We start from the raw sequence: 21,671 nt of genomic DNA, 5'->3' as shown, positions 1-21,671 counted from the left end.
TGCAGCCGGCAGCAATGCTAGGCCGGAGGGGCGTGGCTAGGCGGAGGAGGGCGGGGCCCCACCGGAGCGGGGCTCAGTAACAGCAGCGGCCGATGGGGGCGGAGCCTGGGCGGAGCCTTGGCTGGCCAGGGGGCGGTGCCTGTGGTGGGGCTGGGCTCGGTGGGCCCTTGGCTGGCCGGGGGCGGGGCCTCGCCTGAGGTGGGTGGGCCCTTGGCTGGCGGGGGCGGGGTAGGGAGGGGGCGGGGCCGAGGCGCACCGGGGCTGGGGAGGCGCCTGGTGAGGGAGGAGGAGGCCGCGGGAGGAGACCAGACGGCGGCTTGAGCGGCAGCCGCAGCTGCAGCAGGACGGCCCGCCGGCGGCTCGGGGCCGCGCGCCGGGAAGCTCACGGGGCGGGCGGGCGGGCGCCGCACCCCGGCTTGGCCGCCTGCGCCCCGGGGAGGCCCCCTGCGCGCGACGGGACCAGCAGCATGAGCAGCGGCTACAGCAGCCTCGAGGAGGACGCGGAGGACTTTTTCTTCACCGCCAGGACCTCCTTCTTCAGGAGAGCGGCCCCGGGCAAGTCCCGTTCGGGTCAGCCGGTGAGTGGCGTGCTCGGGGTCCCGGCTCCACGTGTCTGCGCCCGCGCTGGGCGATGCTCGCCCGCGGCCAGCGGGGGTGCCCAGAGTGGCCTTTGCCCTTTGGGATCCTGAAAGGCGCTGGAAGCCTGTGCAGTGGGCGTGGGGGCCCGCGGCGAGGGAAGGAGGTGGAAGGGCGCGGAGCCAGATGGCCTGGGCCACTCTGCTTGGGGCTGTAGGAGCAGCTCCGGGAGCCGGGAGGTCCCCGGGCCACTCGGGATGGCCCCTTCGGCAGCCCTTCAGGGGCAACGGTCGGGTCACCGCGCCGTCCTGGCTGCAGTTTGCTCGATGGCCGTGAATGGCTTGAGGGCACGCAGTGACCCGGAGTGACCGAGCAGCCCCCAGGAAGGGCAGGCGGGGGCTGAAGGGGCAGGCCGATCGTCGGCGCGCTCTCAGAGTCCGGGTCGCGGGACTCGAGCTTGGCGTTTCGCGTCAGGTTCATTTTGCGGGTTCTGCGGACGTCCCAGGTAGACTTAGCTCCAGAGGGCTGAGCCTTACGCCGGTTTCTTCCTTTTTTGGAGGAAGGGTGCCGTGGGAAGCGTGGCTTGGGAAAAGGCAGAACGGGAACTTGTGCCAGTTTCGCAGATTTTCACAGTGATTATTATTTTTTTTTAGGGAAGTCTTCCAAGCGGGGCACTTTGGCCCGACTTCCTAAGGTCGGCGCTTGAACCCGTGGCCTTCTGGCCCTGGAAGTCGCACCAGGGAGTTTAACTGGCCCAGCCACGCTCTCACCAGGTTTAGGGGCTGTAACTGGAACAAATTTGTTGCTCCTAAAACTGACCACAGGCGCCCACCGGAGGTTTCTATCAGCTCTGGAGATGAAAGAGAGAGAGAGAGAGAGAGAGAGAGAGAGAGAGAGAGAGAGAGAGAGAGAGAGAGAGAGAGAGAGAGAGAGAGAGACCAATCGTTCAGGGCCCCAGTGATGGGGGTTTTTGGTGGAGAGGAACTCTGCCCAGGTTGTCCTTGCCAACCCTTTTAAGTTTAATAGGCCACTTTAGAAACAATTTCTTTATAAGATTTGGAAGTTCTAGTCTTTTCTGATCTATTAAATTTCCAAACTAAGGGGAGGAGGAGGAGGGTGGTGAAAGGCAAGAATGAAGTCAAGTACCCTTATTCCTAACAGCTAATCCCCTAGTGAAGGGCTAGAGGTGGTGGTGCCTGGCGTTAGTCTCAGACTTAAGGTTGCTCTGTTTACTAGGGCGATCTTTTATTTTCAGTAGACTGTGCTAATGGCTGAGTTTGGAAGTCAAAGGTACTCCCTGCCTGGCCTCCCCACTGTGGGTCAGGGAGAAATGGCTTTTCTTTGTAGAGAGCTTAGCTTGCCTGGTCCTCAGTGCATAGTCTGGGTGGTTGTGGTTTACAGTGTGTGAGCAATTCAAGGTCATCATCCAAAACCCAGGCACATACACACTCACACACTCTATGCAGCATTTCTTTCCAGGTTTATATACATTGAGGGAGTCTAGACTATATGCCCTCACTTATTTTGTAGTCATCTAATTCTGTTTATGTTCATGTCTGCGTATACCGTGCAATGTTGCTAGTTTGAACAGTGACAGGAGTATGCGAGACTTGTGTTGAGAATCAGGGCAGTAAGGGCCACTCCCTGGGTTGAGGAGTTCTCTGTGTATTTTGAGGCTCCATTGCCTGTTTATTTCTACCTGGGTAGCACATGGGAGGTGCTAAGTTATGGGAGTTTGTCAGTTAAAGAACAGGTTCTTGGTGAAAGGGGTTCTGAAGCCTGGACTTGTGCAGCTAGCATCTATCTATCTATCTATCTATCTATCTATCTATCTATCTATCTATCTATTTTTGAGACAGGGTCTCTCTACATAGTCTTAGCTGTCCTGGAACTCATTATTGTAGGCCAGGGCAGTCCTTAAGCTCCCAAAGATAGCCTGCCTTTGCTTTCTTTGCTTGCTTGCCTGTCTGAACCCTGCATTTCAGTAGGCATTTTGTTTTATTTACAGAAGTGACTGCATCTTAACTTCCTGATTACGTGTTTGTGAACGAGGAAGTCAAACCCACAAAGCAATGCACTGTGGTAGAACATGTCTTTTGGGTTGGGTCAGATAACACTTCTTCACTTTGATATGCTTATGATTGTGGGGTAAGATAAACACTTCTTACTGAGTGCCTTTACCTCTCCCCCGAAAAGGTGGGGAGAGCTGGTGCCATAAGGATCTATTCTGGAGAGCAGTGATTTTTTTGTTTTCCCTCCCTTATGTTGTACCACCTGCTGGAAAAGCGAGGAAGTATGGTTTCTGGAATTCTTTGCAAATATTCAAAGAAACCAAAAAGTCTCTGGTGAATACAGGATGAGAAGGGAATGTGTTGGGGAGGAAGGGGTAGGCATTTTTCTTCTCTTCCAGGCAAGGAAACATTATCCAACTGCTTTCCATCCCTGATGATAACAAAAAGAGACATAAAGAAGATGGTGTTCCTTTTCTTGTTTAATTTTGTACCCTGTTAGTTTAAAAAAGGAAAAGGGCTGAAGACCTGATTGGAGAGTGGTGGTTGGGGGGGAGCCTTTTAGGGCTGTTTCTTCTAGCCTGAGCCAGTGCTTGGCTCTGCGTGCTCAGTGAAAACTCGTTGAATGAATGAATGAATGAATGCTTTCCTGGCTTAGTAATACTTGGCTCTTCACCACTTTCAAATGTGTCATCTCATGGTTCTTCTAAGAACCCTCTGAAGCACTGATGTCAGGAGAGGAGAAGCCGTTGAGTGGTATATAAGGCCTCATATTTAATGACGAGAAGGGCTGGAGCTTGGAGCTTCTAATTCAGCTTTCATTTTCTTAGCAAAAGGATGGCTTAAAATGCCGTTGTCCCTTGTAAATATGGATGTGTATATATTAAGAGTTTCTTGCAGTTTTGACTCTTTCTTGTACATAATGTCATTATAATGCTCAGTTCGTGTTTGTGGATTCACAAACACTTCAGAGGATCCACCTATTCTTAGCTTTAAGCCGAACCAGAAATGTCCACAGTTCTGAAGTTACTAAAATCAAACTGCTCATAAATCTAGGACATATTCACAGCCTAAAAACAACTATTAATATAACCTGCTAAACTTAGATGTAGTTTGCTTTTTTTTTTTTTTAAACAGTCCCAAGCCGGTCTTAAACTCTATGTAGCTAAAGGATGACCTTGAACTTCTTGATCCTCCTGTCTCCACCTGAGTTTTCTGGGGTGCTGGGAATCAAACCCCAGCCAGGGCCTGGTGCACTGTAGGCAAGCACTCTGTCTTCCCTCCCAGCTGAGGGGAATCACCTTTCTTCCAAAGCTTTTGGGAGTAAATAGAACAAGGGACACTGTTTCTGCTTTAGAAGTGGAACAGCCCCGACGCCTTGAGGAACGTGAAGGGACTTTGTCTACACTAGCTCTAAAAAGTTATGCTGAAGTATTTGTCAAATAAGCCTTTAGTATGCCACGTAAGCCTTCAGTTTGCCTTTTGTGACTGTCTGCTGTGCTTTATTAGACAGCTCGAGAGTAGTGTGTTACCCTCTCAATTTTATTATTATGTTGTTGTTTAAAATTGTATGTGTATGGGTGCTTTTCCTGCTCCGTGTATGTCTGCATATATGTCTGTATATACAATGCCCATGGAGGTCAGAAGGCATTGGGTTTCCTGGGACTGGAGTTACATACAGACAGTTGCGAGCTGTCACGTGGGTGCTGGGAGCTGAACCTGGGTCCTCTGGAAGAGCAGCCAGTGCTCTTAAGCTCTGGGCCCTCTCTTTAGCCTCTGCACTCCCTTTATTAGTGTTTCTTCTGGAAGTTTTGAAGGTTGTGCACTTGGGCCAAAGAATAGTGTGGTCCACACTCTCAGCAGTATTTTAACTCTACCAAATTTAACCCTGTATAACTGAATACAAGTATTTCCACCAGCCCTCTATTTTTAAAAAGTATTTATTTTTTGTGTATAGTTATTTTGCTTGCAAGTGTCTGTGTATTACATATGTACCTGGCGCCTGGAACTGGAACTAGAGATAGCTATGAACCGCTGTGTGGGTGCTGGGAATTTGAACCTAGGTCATCTGGAAGAGCAGCTGGTGCTCCTGACTGCAAAGGCAGCCCCCAGCAGCAGCTTTGCCTGCCATAGGCCATTTGCAGTATACACCTTGCCTGCATGACTGTTCTTATAGTCTTAATGCATTGGGCTTGTGTCAGCAGGAGTCACAAAGGCATATTCCTCTAACTGAGTGGTATGCTTTGCTGTGTTTCTTCTTTTTGGCAAACATGGTAAGATGTGGAATTATTTAGGAGCAGTGACAAAAAACATTTATGAAAAAAAAAAAACCAACTAAAAATATCCAATAATGTGGTTATTCTTTTTAGATTTCCTTTGGCAGCTAGTACCTGTGATACTGTGACCATTGTTTTTCTAGTAGAAAATGAGGCTGACCCCATCCTTGTTAGTGGGGTCTGATCCCCGGCTCATAGCCCTGAGTGTCAGCTTACTCTTTTCTCCCTCCCTGGCATAAGTAGCTGCCTTCTCATAAAGGCCACACTGCGGGGCTGGAAGGCTAATGGCCAGCCTTTGGGCCCCCTTTCAGAACCATGGTAGAAAACTAGAGTACTGTGTATGGCTAGGCACATCCTGTCTGCTCTATGTGTCATAGACAGCACAGCTTGGCTCTCCTTGGAGGTTAGAAACACTCTAGCTTCTTAAACAGACAAACAAAAACTGTGGAGTCCTTTAATTGAATATGGTGGCCGAGACAAATCTGACAAGAGTAAAAGGTTTCTGAACCAAAAACAAATTCAAAATCAAACACGCAATGAATCTACTCTCCTGGCACCGCTCCACGTGTTGGTTGCATCACGTACTTCAACCCGTCCAGGCTGTGTGCACACACCCTAGGCAGTTCCCAGTGTGTGTTGACACACCAGGCAGGGCCAGCGGATGCTGCCTCAAACACCTCATCCATGTTGGAGGCCGCTCTGTTTTGAACTACAGTGCAGAACACTGGTTTTCTAACAAAGATCTTTTTTTTTTTTTCCTGTTATTGTTCATTGGTGATTAAGTATCAGTTTAGTACATCTTTGAGTTGTGCTGTGTTAAAGTATTTCTTTACTTTGTTTTTAGGAGTTAGGGTGTCACTATGTAGACTTGGTCGGCCTGGAACTCAGTATGTAGACCAGGATGGACTTGAATTCACAAATATCTGACTGTTTCTGCCTCCTGAGTGTTGGGATTGAAGGCTTGTGCCAGCATGTTTGGCAGACTGTTTGGTTTTTAGAAAACAAACAAACAAAAATGAATTTTGGCTCTGGATTAGGACAGAACTTCTCTTGTCTTCTGAGATGACCCTAAACATACTTTTGCCATCTAGTACTATTGTGTATGTGTGTGAATTGGCATTTGGAACATTCCCAGCATTGATGACTATAAAATCAAAGAAAATGAAAAATTTTGAAGATGCTGCGTCTGTCATCAGATATTCAGTCAAGGTGTAATTCGTCATGTACAAATAGACAAGCATTTTTAACTACTTTATTAGCATGCAAGCTTGCCTTTGTCCTTAGTGGTAAAATTTCACACACACATACACATCAAATTGTTGTAAAATAAGTGTCCTTAAAACTCTTTTCTACATGTGTTTATTTTGTGCGCACACACCCACATATGCATTTGTATCTTGATGCTCACGTGAAGGCCAAAGGACAACTTGTGGGAGCTGGTTTTCTCTTTCCACCAAGTGAGTTTGGGGAGGTCAAATTTACATCGTTGGCTTGGTGGCAAGTGCCTTTAGCTGCGGAGGCATCTCACTTTTGAGACTGGGTCCTTCTGAACAAAGCTGACCTCAGGCTCACAGTGCAGCCGGTGTATCCAATGATGACCATCAACTTCCGATTTAGGTGCTGGTGACATTTGGGTTTCGTGCCTCCTCGGCAGGCACTCTACCAGCAGACCAGCATCTCCAATCCCTAAAAAAGATATTTTCATGATTTGTCATCTGGAGTGTTTGGTTTTGTGTGCCTATTTTACATACCCATAATCCTGCAGTCAAGTTAAAAGTTTCTCTGGAGAAAAGGGAACTTGCTTGGAAAAAAGTTTAAGCAGCCCTGATGATAATGTATGCCATGCATTATTAATAAGGAGTAACCAGAAGTTCCTATTCTGAGGGCTATGCAGGCATTACCCGTGCAGGTGCCCCCGTCTGATGTGTTACCTCTGTTCTTGAGGCAGGAACTCACAGTGCTGCCCAGGCTGTCTATGCAGTCTTGCCTCAGCCTCTTCAGTGGCGGGAACCATAGGCACGCACCATGTCTCTTTGCCTATGACTCCTTGTCTTAAGAAAGCCAATTACTGCTTTGCCTATTCATTTCGTGAATAATTTATTCAGGCACCTTTAAGGATAGAAAACCATGAGCAGAGTTGACCAGACTTCTGGTTAACCAACCAAAATATAAACCAAACCAAAGTAAACAACTTCGGTTCATCTTCATACCCCTTCCTCTCCCCTCACCCCCATGTTTTTTTTAGGCTGAGTCTCATGAAGCATATAGGATCACCGACTTGCTATGTAGCTGAGGATCACCTTGAACTTCTGATCCTCCAGCCTCTACAAAGTGCAGTAATTACAAAACCACAGCACCGCACCCTAATAGGGTTCAGGGGATCTAGCTAGGGAACTTGTGCAAACACTCCAGCTAAACTGAGCTGTATCTTCACCTGGCAATGCTGTCAGCTGGTGAAAAGGCTTTTATTTTTAGTTAATGTTTTTTCTCCCAGTCCTGACGCTTGAACACAGGACTTGGCCCTTGGTAAACATTCTACCAGTGAGTTATACCCCAAATCTTTTTTATTTGTCTGTTCCTGCCTGGCCTGGTACTTGCTAGGTAGACTAGGCTGGACTCTAACTCACAGATATCTGCCTGACTCTGCCTCTCAAGTGCTGGGATTAATGGTATGCACCAACATGCACAGCTAATTTTTTTTTTTTAATATGGATAAAGTCAGTTTTGTTCTTGACTAGAGGGTGTTTGAGCCTGTAATACATGACTGAGATTTGAAATGCACGTGAAAAGAGATGTCAGAACAGGCTCTTAGGAACAAGTGGTCCTCCCAAAGCTGTGTTCCAGCATGTTGGCGCCCTGTCATAACCGAGCCCTGGAAAGGTGGCTGGCCTGTATTGAAATGGACCGTAAGTAAAAAAAAATACCCACTGGGCTTTAAAGACTAAAATGTAAAAGAAAGACTGTAAGACACATCACTGTAGTTAAAAAAATCTGTTAAAATACGAATATGAAATACATTACATGCTCTCTTGGGGCATAGTTCCTCATCTGCAAGAATCATCTGAGTCGGACTACTCCTGAATGAAGCCATACGGTACTGCATTTGACTTACATGTCCTGCGTGTGGGGTGTGAAATATGTCACACATAGAAATGACAATGTTTTAGGTATACTGGCCTAAACTAATTTTTACAAACTTTATGTAAAAACATTTTACATTTATTTATTTTTAAAAGTTGTTTTTGGAGACAAGTCTTCTCCATGCCTGCCTTGAAATCACACAGATATGCCCGTGTCTGGCTCCAGAGTGCCCAGCCTCCATTTGTGTGTGTGTGTCCGTCTGTCTCTCTATGAACACAAATGTCACTGTGCAAGCATGGAGGTCAAAGAAGAGCTTGTCTGAATGTGAGCCTTGGGGGTCCGGCAGGTCCTCAGCTTGGGTGCAAGCGCCTTTGTTGGCTAAGCCATCTCACCATCCTCACCTTTTAAGATTGCATATGGGTTGAGTTATATATAGGTAGGATAGGGTTGCATGTTGAAGCAGAGTTCAAGTCTTCATCCTCTGGGTAGCTGGGGCTGGGGGTACCCGCCAGGCATGCTGGGAAGGGTTTTGTCTGTGACGGGGGCTTGCTCACGGCTGTGGGGAATAGTTCCTTCTTGGCCTGCCTTGGGTCATGCATACCAGCATTTTGAGGTTATGAAACTTGTGTATGTGGAAACCCCCCCACCCCACCCACCCACACATTGAGCTAATGGGATAAAACTGGCCTGCTGGCATTCTACATGCAGCTCTGTGTTCCATTTACAGAGAGAATGGGACTCGTTATTTCAGAGCATTGGAAAGCAAGCTTAATATGTATTTTATCGACTGTAATTGCTAACTGCTGCAACATGATTCAGTCAGCTAAGAATAATTTACTAATTACACTCTGCAGTGCTCAAGTTCTTTCTCCAGTTACTAAACAAAGTGAGATAATGAGAGGAGGGGCAAGGGATAAATTTGGAAATTGGAGACCAGAAGAATGGATGTCTTAGAAGATATTGGCTTTAACAGATTTGGAATGTAAATCAACCAGGTTTTCACTTGAAATAATGGAGGTTGGGGGAGGCCAGTGAGAGACAAAGGAGGAGTTGGAGAGATCAGGGAGGTAGTTTTCTCAATTCACTTTTCAAGTGTTGACTGCATGCTGGGCTGGGCCTAGGGATTCAGGGTGAACAAAGCGGATTGAGTTTTGGGGCTCAGTTACTAGTGCCTGTACAGCATCTTGAGTTTGACAGCTCTTCTAAGTTCAGTCCTGAGTTGGTCTTTTTGTGACGTAGTTAAGTTAGCTTAATGTCTTCAGGGTTCATAGCATGTGTCAGCTTCCTTCCCTTTCCAGGCTGAAAAATAACGTGTGCACTGATGGGCCCTGGGTTACTATAGCCTTTGAGTGGATGCGCTGTCCAGATTATCAGTGAGAGGCCCTGCTTGCAATTTGTTGGCATGCCTACGGTTACTGGCTAACATTTGGTAATTCAATTTTATATGTTATGCCGACATATAAGTCCTGCTGTTTAAACCTAAAATTCTGGGATAGCGATGATCTTAGCTTTCATTTTACGTCTACATTGTAGTTTATTAAATAGATACTCTTCTCCATTTATTGGGAAACATGCCTATGAGCAAATACACATGACAATTTCTACAAAAGAAGTGCAAATATTACTCTTGTTACTTCACCACTGGGATCGGATGCATGCTGTGTATGTGCTCCGCAGGTGCTATGCCAACGAGTGGTTTTCCCAGCCCCAGCATTTGGTGATTATACTTTTTTCTCTGCCAGCATTTGGTGATTATACTTTTTTCTCTGCCAGTCATGAGCATTTGGGTGTGAATGTCTTCCATTATGGATTACTACTCATTTTAGATGTGCAAACACGGACTGTCACCAAGCATGAGATCTGGCCCTGCTTCCATGGCTGCAGCCATGCACCGCCTTAGCTCCTCTTTTCGGGCATCTTCTTTGTACCTGACTCAGCTCTCTTATCTGTAGTCATCAAAGCAGCAGAAGATCCAGTTGTGGGGGTCGGGCCTCCAGCACTGCGGGGCTGAGGTAGGAGGCAGATTTCAAAGATGGCTAGCCTGTGTGGCAGAGCCTTCCTGTCTCCAACAGCTGTTACTTCCTTTTCATTTCTTTAATCGCTGGTGACTTTACTGTTTTTTCTGTTTTGGGTCTTCATTTTATGTGGGCCTGTTTCGCCCGTGACCTCTGACCTTTTGTCTGTGAGGCTGGTGAAATCCGGAGGGCTCCAGTTTGGAGCCTGTTGATCCAGTAGTTCCCCTCTTCTGTGGTCCACTGAACTTTTTGTTTTGTTTTTTTGACTCACCCTGTAGTAGAGGTATATTCCACATGTTGGTGCCGTGAAACTCTTTAGACTGCTGGCCTCACTGATGCTCACTGGTTCTCATACTCAGGGCTTCTGGAATGGTTCTTTTTTACCACCCAGGACAGGCATTTCCAGGAAGGCAGAGCCGTGCTTCAGAGGGTGGGGAACTGGTCAGCTGTGTGTCCTTCATGAACTACATACAAACTGTTTGCCTTAGACTTTCAATAAATACAGGGCCAGTTTGTCAGCTGTGGGGTTCCGGATGAGCAGAGCCCTCTTATAAAATAGGCTAGGGTGTTGGGGAGAGGGTGATTGAACAAATGACCGAGACCTACTCAGCCAAGAGAATTACAGTGTTTGCTTCTAGGTTTACTTACCAAAGAGACAGTTAAATAGGCACCCGGCATCACCATCCATTAAAGTTGGTGCCTCCGTAGAAAATCGTTGTACATTCTGACTAACTCCTTTCTTTCTTTTTTCTTTCTTCTTTTTTTCTCAAATCAGGGTTTCTTTGTATAGCCTCGGCTGTACTGGACTTTGTAGAGCAGGCTGGCCTTGAACTCACAGAGATCTGCCTGCCCCTGCCTCCCTGAGTGCTGGCATTTCTTCTTTCAGCATTTTTTTTTTTAAGCCAAGTGAATATTCCAAAAAGAACTATTGCCCGTCAGTGGTGGCACATACCTTTAGTGTCATCACTCAGGAGGCAGAGGCAGGCGGATCTCTGAGTTGGAGGACAGCCTGGTTTACAGAGTAGCTCCGGGACAGCCAGGGCTACACAGAGAAACCCTGTCTTGAAAAACAATCGAACAACACAAAGTTAAAAAGAGTTAGTTTTTGGTTGTCTGGTAGATTGCAAGTCAGTCCTTAGTGTCATGTTCGGTGTTTGTCAGCACTGTTGTGGAAGTTTCCAGGCACAGGATTCAGTTTTAAAACAGCAGAAAAGAACAAGTGAAAAGGAAGAGTTTATGACATTACTTAGGGTGGGTACTAATGGTGGCACGAGGTTTAGTCTGCTATTGCGATTTGTAGGCTGTGGAGCATCCTGGGAAAATTCAGATGGACTTGAGTCTATTGTTCATGGGATTTCTTTGGAACTGAGATGAGAAGTAGGAGCAGTGGGGTTTCAGAACTTCACGAAGTCAGCAGATGCAGGTTTCATGGCATGCAAGTAGTGAATTCAGGGAAGCTGGACCACAGTGAGTAATTTCCCAGCTGTGGGAAAATGTAAATATTATGTACGTAGTTAAAGAAACAATAACATTACTTGTGTCCGTGTCAGGTCTGTCCCTGTTTGTTTAAACAGGCTTGCTGATTACTTTTTTCAGGGCCAGTCTTCCTTTAGGGGGAAGGTGCTGCCCTGTCGAAGTTTGAAAGTTGCTTTCTTGTGTTTCCTCTGACCCTCGTTGATCACGCTGCACAGTCATCCACCATGAAACTGCAGTGCTGAGTCTGCTCGCTGGTCCCTGCCAGAGGGCACTTGTTCTGTAATTAGTTTTTTTTTTAAGAAACCAACTTTAATTTTTTGTGTATGGGCGTTTTGCCTGTGTGTATGTTCGTGCACCATGCATGTGCACCTCAGAGGTCACAAGAGGGCATCGGATCCTCTGGGCCTGGAGTTAGAGATGGCTGGGAGCCATCATTTGGGTGCTAGGGATAGAACCCAAGTCCTGGAAGAGCAGCCCGAGCTCTTACTCACTGAGCCAGTGAGTGGCTCTCTACCTTCCTCATGTTGTGGTGACCCCAACCATGAAATTATTTCGCTGCTCGTTGATAACTGTAGTTTTGCTACTCTTATGAATCATAATGTAAATATCTGATATGCAGCCCCAAAGGTTGAGAACCATTGCTCCAGCCTTCTCCTCCTCTTCGTTTTTCGAGACAGGGTTTCTCTGTGTAGCCTAGGCTGTCCTGGACTTACTTTGTAGACCAGGATGACCTCAAACTCACACAGATCCACCTGCCTCTGCCTCCCATGTGCTGGGATTATAGGCGTTCACCACTGTGCCTGCCTCTCCAGCCACTTCTTTAATTCTGATAATCATTCTTGCCAGTTGGTGGGGAGAATTTGGAGGAAGGCTATTTAGGGTAAGAAGCACCTTTCAATTTCAGATTCGCTCCTGCTGGAGGGCGCTCTGTTTCAGTTTCATTTGTTTATTTTCTGTACACACACTCATACACACACCCTATTGTGTTCATGGGGTCAGAGGAGCTAGCTCTGCCCTTCTACCATGTGGACCCTTGATCTAGCTCATAGCTCGGGTCATCGGGCAGCTGAGCAGGTGGTGGTGGCTCACATCTTTAATCCCACACCATGGCAGAGGCAGGTTCGAGGCCAATCTGGACCACAAAGCAAGTTCTAAGCTGGCCGGGGTTAGTTTCAGGACAGCAAGGGTTACACAGAGAAACTCTGTCTCAAAAGAGACAAACAAAAGAAAACAAAAGCTAGGCATGGCACCGTGCTGGGGAGGTGCACACAGGAGAGCCTGGGGCTTGCTGCCCAGCCAGTCTAGTCACAGTGGTGAGCTCACACTAGGTTTCATCTCAACCAAACCAGGCGGAGAAACAACTGAGGAAGACACCTGAGGTCAAACTCTTGTCATGTATATGCACACATGTGAGCATACACACACATGGAAATGGATATGTTTGTGTGTGTGTATGTGTGATTGTGTTTGTACATGTGCATGTGTGATTGTGTGTGTGTGTGCATGCAGGCAGGGGCTCTGCCATTGATCTCCAGTTGGATTTATGTTCGTGAATGGTGAATTGATGGAAGCGGTTGTGGACAATTGTTTGAGTTTAAATCAGGTTAGTGTGTGCCACTGGCAAGTCTTTAAGCCTTGTCTGTAAACCAATAGCCACATAGCATTAATAACTGTTAGCAGTTTATCTCTTAAGAGATCCCACTGTGGGTGGATATTGACCCCTTTAACTGAGCGGGCCAAACGGAGAACCCACTGCGTTTGGGAGATTCAGTTAGCCGAAGGGCTAAAGAGGACAGAAAACTAAAGGTCTCTTTGAATTGAAACAGACAGGGTACCTCATGTAGTTGATAAGGGACACCAGTGGGACTTGGAGGTTATTACTATTATTTTTCTTAACTGTTTGCCTCATCACCGCAGTGTTTTTGTTCACTGGGAGAGGAACTGTTCTTACTACCTAGCCAAGCCTGAGGCCGCCTCATACCGAGATCTCACCAGCCTTTTTCCTTACAAGCAGGCCACCCTGGCTTGAAGGGAGAGATTTGATCATATAAAAAACAGTACAGCTGAGCATGGTGGCACATGCCTTTAATCCCAGCACTTAGGGAAGCAGAGGCAGGCTGATTGCTGAGTTCCAGGCCAGCCTGGTCTACATAATAAGTTTCAGCATAGCTAAGGCTACCCGGAGAAACCCTGTCTCGAAAAAGCAAAACAAAATTTTTTAAATAGTATAGTTTTTATCACATAACTATGCCCCATTTTAAAGTGAGTATAAACCCCTTTCTTCTGTTTACTTGGCTGGCTGCAGGCTCCTCCATGCAGAGCTGTGTCACTTGGACAGCTGCTCTTCCTCCTGGGGGCTTTCCTCTTTCCTGCAACGCCGAGGGCCTTGTGCTCATTGTCTGGGGACTTAGTCACTGTCTTCTCTCCGGTGTCCGTGACCTCCGATGAGATAATGTCCACCAACTGCAGAGGGGGCAGGGGCCATGGCTGCTGTCCTTGGAGCTCTGTCCTGGGCCGAGGCCGCCTGCTCGGTCGGGCTCCCACCCACAGGGCCGGTCTCAGCTGGGAGGGATCGCAGACAGCTCTGTGCATTGCAGCGCTGCTGGACGCCTGCACAGTTTGAATGGACTTGCTTATGCTTGACTGCAGGAGTCGAGGAAGTGCAGCGAGTCATGGGATCGGTCTGGCCAGCCCTGCGGAGTTCCTTTCTTTTCTGGGGGTGGGAGTGGGGTGAGACTTCTGGGTTCTGATGTTCACTCTCTACCCTGGCCTTCCTTTCCTTTGGGTCTGGGTTTCTCAACAAAAAGAAAAAAAAATGGATTGTCTGAAACTGGCCTTATGTTAGTTCTGAATGCCATGTTTTATTGGCATGTTTAATGTATAATCTCAATTTTTACTGTAGTGTTTTTTATAAATTCTGAAGGACTCAAGGGGTCATGGTTTTTCTTTAAAAAAAAAAAAAAGATTTATTTACTTTTATTTTATTTGTATGGGTGTTTTGCTTGCATGCATGTCTCTGTACCATATGTGTGCCGAGTGGCTAGAGGAAGGTGTCAGATTCTTATTTGGGAACCTTCGGTGGCATACAAGTAGGTCTTCAGCAAAGGTTAAGTTTCTCTGTTTCTTTCTTTTTGGTTTTTTGAGACAGGGTTTCTCTGTATAGGCCAGGCTGTCCTGGAACTTGTTCTGTACCTGAGACTGTTCTGGAACTCAGAGATCCATCTGCCTCTGCCTCCGAATGATGGGGTTAAGGGTGTGTGTTACCACTGCCAGGTTAACTTATTATTTCTAGTGTTAGCATTGTTAATTAGTGTCCACTCGATAGGAATTCTTTAAAGCAGTGTTACCCAGTAGGATGGCAGGGGAAGTGGAACTAGGAGACGCCTAGGGTTTTTTTGTTGTTGTTGTTGGGGGAAGGGATTATTTTTGAGGCAGGGTTTCTCTGTGTAGCGTTAGCTTCCTGGAACACCCTCTGTAGACCAGGCCAGCCTCAAACTTGTGGAGGTCTGCCTGCCTCTGCCTCCCAAGTACGGGGATTAAAGATGTGTGCTACCACACCCGGCAAGGTGACCTAGTTTTGAGCTTGTAGCACCGTTTCTGGGATCCTCAGAAGTCTCCTTTACCAAGTCCCCAACCTTTAAAGCAGATGTTCAAAGAGGGACTACTAATACTATCTATGAAGTCTCTCTGGGTTGAATCATGCAGTTGCCAGTTTGGCGTGGCAGGCCTGTTCAGAGGCTTACAGAGAAGTTTTTGCAGTTGATTGTAAACTTTTAGCCTGTGTAGTATTGAGGGGAATAATAGTTTTTGGAAAAGAATTTCATCTCCTTTGCTTATTTTCATCTGCAAAGTGATTTGAAAATCAGAACACTTGATATCTAAGTTTAAATTTCATTTAGAGTTGATTTTGTTGTTTATGAAGAAATCTTGGGGAAAAGATGACATTCTAGTGCATTGTGGGACATATCAGGGGACTTGCAAACTTAGTTTTACTTCTAGATTATCCGGTTGATGAATTTGACTAAGAGAGACCACAACTCTCATTTATACTGCTGCAATTACGAGCTGATTTATGTGGATCCGTTCTGGGAAACGTATCATTAGGCATTTCCACCACATGAGCTTTAGAGTGCACACATACAAACTTAGATGGTATCTCTCCATCAGTCCCTCCATATGGCCTCCTGATGCAATATGAGACGGAATCAAAGAACACAGATGTGGGATCGGCGGGACTGTTGCTATGGTGATGCAGCATCCTGTTTCATAGTACACCTTGTATTTTCTTTTTGCAAGTAAAGAAGGTGGTGCACTCTAAAATCATGATGAAAATGTACGTAATTAATATAAAGCTAGCCACACAGTCACTTGTCAAGTGCTTTGCCCCAGTGTGTGTGCTCTGTTCTAATGCCTCTGGCAGTGGTTCACATCCGCAGCAGGCCTCGTGGAAGTGAAGTGCTGTCCTACAGTGTTACGAAGGCTGCTCCTTTATTAGACTGTGTGCTGTGTGTGACTGTATTTTCAGAGTGTGTGTGTGTGTGTGTGTGTGTGGTGTGGTGTGGTGTGGTGCCTGGCACAGGAACAGAGAAAGCCGTATTGATTCTTGTTATTTAGTTTTTGGTAGAGGCATTGCCTTTGTGCATGCTGAGTGAGCATGTTAGTGAATTACATCCTGGTCCCACTATTTCTGATGGTTTTCCATCTGATTCTAATATGGTCAGACTTGTGTCAGAACTGTAGTGAAGAAGAAGTTGGATTAAGGCAGTGAAACAAGTGGCTTTTTCTTTTGTTTTTGTTTTCGATGAAGTAATAAAGAGACAGTGGTGGTAATAAATTCTGCGTCTATGTGGAAGCGAGCCATTTAGATGAAGTGGAAAGTGCGTTGGGCTGGGCGCGGAGAGACCTGGCCCCTGGGCCTACTGTTGCATTAACTACCATGGTGCTGGGCTGCATTGGGGCTTCACTTCTCCTGGAGTGAAAGAAGCAGTGATTATACTTGGGGCAGATTTTTCTTTTTCATGAATGCATTGAAACTGGATGAAGAGAATTGAAGCCGGCTGATTAGTTGCTAGTGTTGAGAAATGCGCAGATTGTGCAGAATTTTTCTCTCTCTGCTGAGAGAAGAAATGTTTTGAGAGAGATCCAGTAGCTCTTGGTGTTTTTAACTCATCCCTTTTTGGTGCCAGTAAGGATGCAGACAAAAAAACAAAAACAAAAACAAAAAACCCCCGCTTAACCTGATCTGAAACTGTCACAGGAGTTACAGATACAGAGCCAAGAAAGAGCCCAGCCGTGGTGCTTCGTGTTTAAGAATCCAGTGGGCTTGGAAATATAGCTCAGTTGGTGAAGTCTTGCCACATAAGCCTGAGGACCCGAGTTTATTCTCCAGAGCCCATGTGAAAAAGCTGAGTGTGGTATGGTAGCTTGTGCTTGCAATCCCAGCTCTCGGGAAGCGGAGACCGGCAGGTCCCGGGGTGGTGGTGGTGGTGGTGGTGGTGGTGTCACAATCCAGTCAGCCTAAGCTAGAGGCCGGGTTCCGGCTACTGAAAGGCCATCTCCTGAGGAAGAACACTGGAGACTGCTCTCTGGTCTCCACAAACATGTGCAGGCTCACATGTTTGCACACAGAGGAGCCTCTGCTTGCTTAGCAAGGACAGAAAGCATGTGGCTCGGCCACTGAGCTCCTGGAAGACTTGAGTTGGCTTATTGAGGAGGGGTGAGGAAGAGTTAATGCTTCATTTGCTTCTAATATCCCTGTTATTCCAACCGGAATGTGCTCACCCTGCCAGTCAGTGCTCCTTAGGGTACTTCCTGTAGCCAGTTAAGCCCTGCTAAGAAGTGACCTAACTTGTCTAAGCCTCAGGCTTCTCCTCTGGTCCTTTTCCATTGCCTTGTCCTCTGGGTGCTACTGTTGTCTTACGAAAGAAAACGAGCAGAGTCTAGAGAACTCTGCCTTATAAGAAGCGTGCTCAAGGAGTCATGACGGTGAAGGCAATAGGCATTGAACTCAGGGGTTTAAGCATACAAGGCAGGTACTCTACCACCGAGCCCCATGCCCAGTCTCACCCGATTGGTTCTTTTATTTAGAAAAAGGAACAAACTACTTTTATTTAGTATGTGTTGGTGCTGGTTGTTAGAGGACAGCTTGACCCAGTCTGTTCTGTGGGCTCTGGGCATCAAACTCAGGTTGCCAGGCTTGCTGGCCTATGCCTTTTCCTGCTGAGCCATCTCTCCAGCCCCTCTTGATTCATGTTTTCTCTTTGTTTGTTTGCCTGTGTTGCCCAGGCTGGCCTGGAACTATGTAGACCAGGTTGGCCTCAAATTCACAGAGGTAGGTACCTCCCAGTTCTGGGATTAAAAGTGTGCCTCACCATGCCCGGCTGTTTTCATCTGGGTAATATATATCAAGACATGGTCTTGCGTATCCCAGGCTGGGCCTTGAGCTCTGTGTAGACAGGAAAGAATAGACCCCTACGAGTTGTCCTCTGACTTCTACAGGTATACTATAGCACTCATGTGAACCCCCTCCCCCCACAGAGGTACACAGACACATTCATGTACACACAAATAAGACCTGTAACAATAAAAAGTACTCATAGAGATGTAGAGTTTAAAAAAACGTTTGGAAATGTCGAGTCCTTCTTCTCAATGCCAAGCATGTGACAGCTGGTCCCTGTGCCTCTGTGAGGGTTAACTTCTAGCTGGTTCTCAGCTAGTTTAGAAGCTGAGAGGTTTCTCAGCCTGAGGGAGTTGGCCTAGCACTCTGCAGTTAACAGCCAGGTAAGATGATCTCCATCCCCCCAACCCCCATCAAAGTATCATGGCTGCTTCAGCAATAGGGTCTTACAAGCCAGAGGCAATGGCAATAGCCTGTACTGTTTCGGTCATTTGTGACCAACAACATGATGTGAATTATCCCCGCTCACTGCTGGCATTGGGCTTGCTCTTTCTTTCATTTTTCTTTTTTCTTTTTCTTTTTATTAGAGACAGGGTTTCTCTCTCTATAGTCCTGACTGCCCTAGAACTCACTCTGTAGACCAGGCTGGCTTCGAATTCTCAGAGATCCACCTGCCTCTGCCTCCCAAGTGCTGGAATTAAAGGCATGTTCCACTACACTTTGCCTCTGTCTTTTATTTTCTTAGTTTTAAGTCTTCTGACTGAGGCAACTTGAAATATCAAAGTAGTTTTAGTTTGCATTTCCCTGAAGTCTCGGGATAACGAACACTTAAAAAAATATTCTTAGTCATTTGTATTTCTTTGAGGACTCTCTGCTTAGTTCCACAGCCTACTTTTAGTTGGGTTATTTGTTTTCTTGGTGTTTTGCTTTCTGGGTTCTTTGTATATTCTAAATACCGATCCTCTGTCAGATGTATAGATGGCAAAGATTCTTCTGTTCTGTAGGTGCCTCTGGCTGATTTAGCTCCTTACTTTGTGGCACAGAAGCCTTTCAGTGTCATGAAGTTGATTGTTGGTCTCGTTTCTTGGTGTGACCAGAATCTTATTCAGAAAGTCTACCGGAGACTGTATGCTGATGTTTCCAGTCAAAACATCCACTTGTGATTGATTTGCGTTCAAGGTCAGAGAAATGATCAAGTTTCATTTCTTCCGCATGTAGGTGCTCCGTTTTCCCAGCACCATTTGTTGAAGATGTCATCTTTTCTCCAATGTGTGTTTCTGGCATCTTTGTCAAAAATCAGGTGGCGTAGGTGTATGGATTTATACCTGGGTCCCCTCTGTTCTTTGAAATCAGCATATCTGCTTTTGCTTGCTTACTGTGTGTGCTGTTTTTACTGCCATGGCTGTAACCTGAAATCAGGAACTGTGCTGCCGCCTGCAGTGTTTTTGCTATTCAGAATTACTTTGACTAGAAATTTTGGGGGGACGGATCAGAGAGAAACAGTGCTGTGTGCATGACCACAGCACTCATGGTAGTTGTGTTTGCCTGCACGAGAGAGACCACTAAGATTAAGCCTTGGCCACTCAACATCTTAGCGAGGAGTGCGAGGGAGATCAGGAGAGACCCCCCTCCCCCAGCTGAGTAACTTGACAGCTGGTGGCTTCTGGGGGGAGGAGAGGCAGGTTTACTTTACAGGTGTGGCCCCTGGAAGGTTGACTCCGCTCCAGTGGATGGCCTGGTACATGTGGGCAGTACCAGTCAGGATTGGTAGTTATTGAAAACAAATAAGATGCTGGGAAGAGTAGAGGATGAATATGATCAAAACACATGCTGTGACGTTATTACAGAATTAACAAAAAAAATATATTTAAAAACCTTTTATGTCGTAACACATGACCACTACACCAAGCCCCCGTCCCCCATGTGTTCTGGAGATTGAACTCAGGTCCTGGTGACTAAGCTGTCTCCCCATGAAAGTCCTTATCTCTCCAGTCTCTTATCTTTGACGCAGAGTCCCTGTAAATCAGGCTGGCCTCCAGCTCTACTGTGTAGCTTGGGAACGACCCCAACTTCCTGATCCTCCTGACTCCACTGCCCACACCCTCCGAATTCTGGGGTTACTAGAGTGAGGCCACCACATCCTTTTCACTGCAGCTTATCTTTGCAGGAAAATGAGCCCATGGAAGGGATCAACTACTCATATGACCTTTCTGTTGAATAGGCCATAAAATCTGCTTTCTTTTCTGCTTCCCTTTCCCAATGTTGTTGCAGGTGTGAAGTGAAAATGTTTACTAAACAGGCCATTCTCTAAGTCCTCTGGCATTTCCAGCACTGTCGGGCAGTTTAAGCTTAGAGTCTGGGTGGGATGCAGTGGGGGGTGATTTCTGAGCTCTCCCCATTCCCCTGGCTTCTGTTGCCAGCCTGTATCCCTTCCTCTTGGATTTAGCTTTCTACTTTCTGGGTGTGTGCTGTGACCGTGCAGGAGTCACAGAGGAGTGTATAATCTTTGCCTGGTGAACAAACACACGGCCTAGTGGAAGGTCATGGGGAGCCACCAACACCACGGTGGTGACAGCCCCCAGGCTGCTGACGGGCACACTATCAGGGCCCTTCACCTGGGCCAAGCCATTTGGTGTGTATCAGGCCATTGACAAGGACATTGCTACTTTGTTTTTGAAGAGGAACTGAGAGGTGATGGGTTAGAAAAAGCTAGGCTGGTTGGGCAAGGTAGGGGGAGGGGCCGACTAGCAAGGGTGACTGCCACAGTAACAAGTCAGAGAAGCTTGGGCAAAGTGAGGAGCCAGGTAGGTGCAAGCCATAGGTTGCATACAGTGAAGTTAAGCTGGGCGGACCAGGCTGGAATTTAGCGGAGGTGTATGTTTCTTTCTGTAGCAGTGGTTCTCAACCTTCTCAACCTTGGGTGTGGCCCTTTAATACCCTTCCTCATGCTGTGGCCATCCCAACCATAAAGTTATTTTGTTGCTACTTCATAGCTGTAATTTTGCTACTGTTGTAAATTGCAATGTAAATACCTGACATGCAGCACCACTGGGGTCGTGACCCGCAGTGAGAACCACTCTTCTCTAGCAAAGGCTACTATGATATGCCCAAAGCTGTGCCCATAGCTTTGTAGATATTCGGAGGAAACCCCTATGTCTTGAGTTTCCAGCACTCCTGTTTCCATACGACATATTCATTGTCATCTGAAAACTGTGTTTTCACCGAGAGTGGAAAGTATATTGACCGTGTTGAATGTCACCTCAGCTACAAAGAAGTTGGGGATTTATTTCCAAAAGCTTTGTTGTAATTAAGAGCTGTCTCTAACAGGCCATGGTAGCCCATGCCTTTAATCCCAGCACTCGGGAGGCAGAGGCAGGCAGATTTGAGTTTGAATGCAGCCTGGTCTACAGATCTAGTACACAATAGCCAGGCCTCTGTTATGCAGAGATCCTGTCTTGAAAACCCAAAACAAACAGACAAACAAAAAGAGCTGTCTGTAAGTAGTAGGTCTTTGAAATTTGTTTCAAGGAGTAGTGAGGGAAGTTCTGCAGGCTGGTTATGTATTGCTGATTGTTTCTTTTCCTCTTAGATTTATTAGAAAAATTTAAAACCCGGGTGCATTCCAAAGGTTAAAGTAAGTCACACATCCCCTTATTGACACTGGGATTGCGCAGGCATTCACGGTCTTGCTGAGTGGACAGTGCACAGATCTCTGTCTGTGCCGTTCACAGCTGGGGCGGTAAAAGCGCCTTTCCCTCTGTAAGGAACTCGCCAGTCTGTGTGCAGAGACTAGCACACTGTTGTGCAACTGGCAGACAGTAGCAGCTGTGTGGATAAGCAT

General features: G+C 46.7%; 1 protein-coding gene across 1 annotated transcript in view; it reads left to right on the top strand.

Moving 5' to 3' along the window:
- Positions 1-364: 364 nt before the first annotated feature.
- Rassf3 (Ras association domain family member 3) overlaps positions 365-21,671 on the top strand; it is a 62,982-nt gene continuing 41,675 nt past the window's right edge. The window contains exon 1 of the mRNA XM_021637869.2: positions 365-578. Within this exon, the coding sequence (XP_021493544.1) occupies positions 468-578 (111 nt within the window). The 5' untranslated portion in view covers positions 365-467. The remainder of the gene's footprint in view (positions 579-21,671) is intronic.

This window comes from Meriones unguiculatus, chromosome 2 (assembly GCF_030254825.1).
Source record: "Meriones unguiculatus strain TT.TT164.6M chromosome 2, Bangor_MerUng_6.1, whole genome shotgun sequence".
NCBI classification, from domain to species: domain Eukaryota; kingdom Metazoa; phylum Chordata; class Mammalia; order Rodentia; family Muridae; genus Meriones; species Meriones unguiculatus.
The sequence above is the reverse complement of the archived record's forward strand: the minus strand, read 5'-3'. Positions and strand labels throughout refer to the sequence as shown.